Source organism: Salvelinus alpinus, chromosome 7 (genome assembly GCF_045679555.1).
Source record: "Salvelinus alpinus chromosome 7, SLU_Salpinus.1, whole genome shotgun sequence".
NCBI classification, from domain to species: Eukaryota; Metazoa; Chordata; class Actinopteri; order Salmoniformes; family Salmonidae; genus Salvelinus; species Salvelinus alpinus.
In genome coordinates this window covers 30,380,021-30,382,977 of record NC_092092.1, presented here as the reverse complement: position 1 = coordinate 30,382,977, position 2,957 = coordinate 30,380,021, and the positions used below count along the sequence as shown (strand labels likewise).

General features: G+C 41.9%; 1 protein-coding gene across 1 annotated transcript; it reads right to left on the bottom strand.

The window, feature by feature from the left end:
- Nucleotides 1-496: 496 nt before the first annotated feature.
- On the bottom strand, nt 497-2,603 carry pts (6-pyruvoyltetrahydropterin synthase). The gene is made up of 6 exons (XM_071409780.1): nt 2,101-2,603; nt 1,677-1,756; nt 1,481-1,503; nt 1,230-1,286; nt 963-1,033; nt 497-844 (listed from the first exon to the last, which is right to left on the bottom strand). Exons 1-6 carry the CDS (start codon nt 2,190-2,192, stop codon nt 721-723), a joined length of 447 nt encoding a protein of 148 aa, XP_071265881.1. The 5' UTR covers nt 2,193-2,603; the 3' UTR covers nt 497-720.
- Between the last annotated feature and the right edge of the window lie 354 nt (nt 2,604-2,957).

The following is a 2,957-nucleotide window of genomic DNA, read 5'->3' as shown; positions in this document are numbered from 1 at the left end:
TCTCTGCAGGTTTTTGCTCCTCCCTGTTTGTTTGTATTTACCTTTATTTAACTAGGCAAGTCAGTTAAGAACAAATTCTTATTTTACAATGACGGCCTACCCTGGTCAAACACACACACGCTGGCCCAATTGTGCGCCGCCCGGGATCGAACCAAGGTCTGTTGTGACGCGTCTAGCACTGAAATGCAGTGCCTTAGACCGCTGCGCCACTCGGGAGCCCTTGTACTTGATTGATGAATTAAGGTCACTGATTAGCAAGTAACTCTCCTCACCTGGTTGTCTAAGTCTTAATTAAAAGAAAAAAACTAAAAACCAGCAGACACTAGGCCCTCCAAGGAATGCGTTTGACACCCCTGTACTAGACATTTCAGTCAAGTCAAGCTGCTTACTGGGCTATGAGGCATTCAGATCCTGCACTCTAGTGGTCAATCTGTAGTCAGGTACATTCTAGATGTTCTCTATTGTAGATGCACAGTAGAGAGGCACAAGCAACATGTTTAAATTTGAGCTATTCCATTTATTATTGTAACAAAGTTGTAGAGTGGATTGCACCAGCAAATGATGCACAATACTATTCAATAGTATAACCTCAACACTGTACTTTAATACTATCATAACACATCGTATAAGTCCATCTATGAACTCAAACATGAGATGTGCATACTACATAATGTATATTAGTAAAGATCTTACTAATTACAAGGTACTGAAGGTGGCTGGCTATTCTCCTCGATATACAACAATGTTCTTGTCAGTCTCGTGAATCTTGACCTCGTAGAGAAGATTGGCTGGTAGCTGCTTGACCATGTTGTCCCAGATATATACAGCCACGTTTTCTGTTGTGCTGCACAGCAGACAAAAAAAAACGTTAAACCATGGAAACTCTGAATCGCGTGTTCCGAACTGAAAATCCACCCGTTACTCATAAACATAAGGCTACGGTCCAGTAGAGGAGCACACACCTAACAACATTGGCAAAGTAGGGGACGTCCTTATCCAGGTTTTTATGGTCCAACGGAATCATGATGACTTCCTGTATCAGGATTATACATGAGTTTGTAAATAATACAGTAATAAATTAATGCACATTTTCCTTATTCTCTATAAATGTGCTATAAATGTGAAATTAATGAAGAAATTAATAGTCTAGCAGCCTACGCTATCAAAGCATAGCCTTCGCTTCAAATCAAAAAGTCAAATCCAGGATTGGAAGAAAGGGAGGGTCTCACCTCGATGTGTTGCTTCAGATCTGTAATGTTCATCACCATGCCTGTGTGACGATCGATCTGGAGATGGACAAAGAGAAGCTCTGTGACGGTCTGTGTGTCTCCAACATCCATTACCAAGGAGGCAGACTGCTTTCATATCATGAGTGTCATGTGATTTACTGGTGTGTTTCTACCACTAGCAACCATGACAACGTTTTGTAAGTCGTGTTTTTATGAATATGGTACGACGCAAAGTCTCAGGTGGGACTTACCTTTCCCCGTACCGTCACCTCTACTACAAATACAAAAACACAACAGAGCCTTAGATAAACATGGAGTTAGACCCAGTTTGAAGTTATGGAACAGGCCAGCTATGTAACCTATAGGCCAACTGTGAATCAGACAATAACTGACAACAGAATTGGTCCTAGGTGCATGGTTTGGATGAGACCTTGACCAATGACTGACCTTTATAGTTGTGTCCATGGCCATTGGGATTGTTGCACTTCCCAAATATCCTCTTGTTTACCTCATCACTCAACGTCGGGCTGGAGAGACAACGCAATACATGAGGTTTCAATTCAACAAATAGATCATAAAAACGTTTAACAATTTTAAGAAGTTGATGGCTTAGCTGTCTCTACAATAGAACTACAGATCCCATGATCTTCCGGGATTGACGCAACAGGTTATACTCGATTCCAGTTTCGTGGCGTTAAAACTCTCCCTTCTATCAAATAAAACGTCTCACTAGAAACACAATAATACCTAAATGCTTTCCATCTTGCACTCGTCTCGCAGCCTCTGCAGCAGTTTCTAGATGGCAACCCTGCATTAAGCTGCCTATTGCGTCGTCGTTTTCAACAACAACAAAAAAGGATTGCACTGGTACCTGTGCAATCGATGGCACGCGCTGAAACTCTGGACTCGTGTGATGTATCCAATGCGCTCTGCTACTTCGTTTCTTGAATCGGCTTGTGCCATTGCAATAACAGATGAACGCAAGTAAACAATGTAATTAATAGTCGTCGCAGATGCCGTTAAATAGGTTATGCTGCGCGTGTGGAGAATTGAGTCCACGCCCCCCTAGTCTTTTCATGTCATTCAACGCGCAGCGACAATAGAGTACCACGGTATGAGTTATACTACCCATAAAACCTAGCAGTCAAACGGAAATGGTTCCAATAATTTTTCCTTCATACATTTTTCCCCATGGGCATTTAAAAAAAAAAAAATTACAAACTAAGAGCTGTGTTTCGTGTAGGCTTACCCTAGCGTGAAATTTTGATAACCGTGTAAACCTCTAGGCCAAGGAGACTGTCAATATATTCGCCTGTATTTACCCGCAAAAAAATCTCCAGCTATTACCACGAGCCCATCCTCCCTAATTAAGGTGCCACCAACCTCCTGTGCACAATACCTGTTAGCAAAGGTGTCAGCTAGAGATGACGTGCAGGAGCTTGCAGGGATTTGTAGTCTTCCATGATGCCAATTAGCGTTTTCGAATCCGAAAGTAAATACAGCCGACTATATTGATCAAAGTCACCATATCCGAGAGAGATTTACATGGTTATCAAAGCGTCAAGCCAGGGTAAGTCTACACGAAACACAGCCCTTATTAAGTGTTTCTAAACAATTCCCCACGGGAACAATTAATGGTGAAAAAACCATTGGAACTACTTCCCTGTTTGACCGCTAGGTTTTATGACACCTCCACTGTGGGGCTCTAAACCAACTAATATTTTGCAC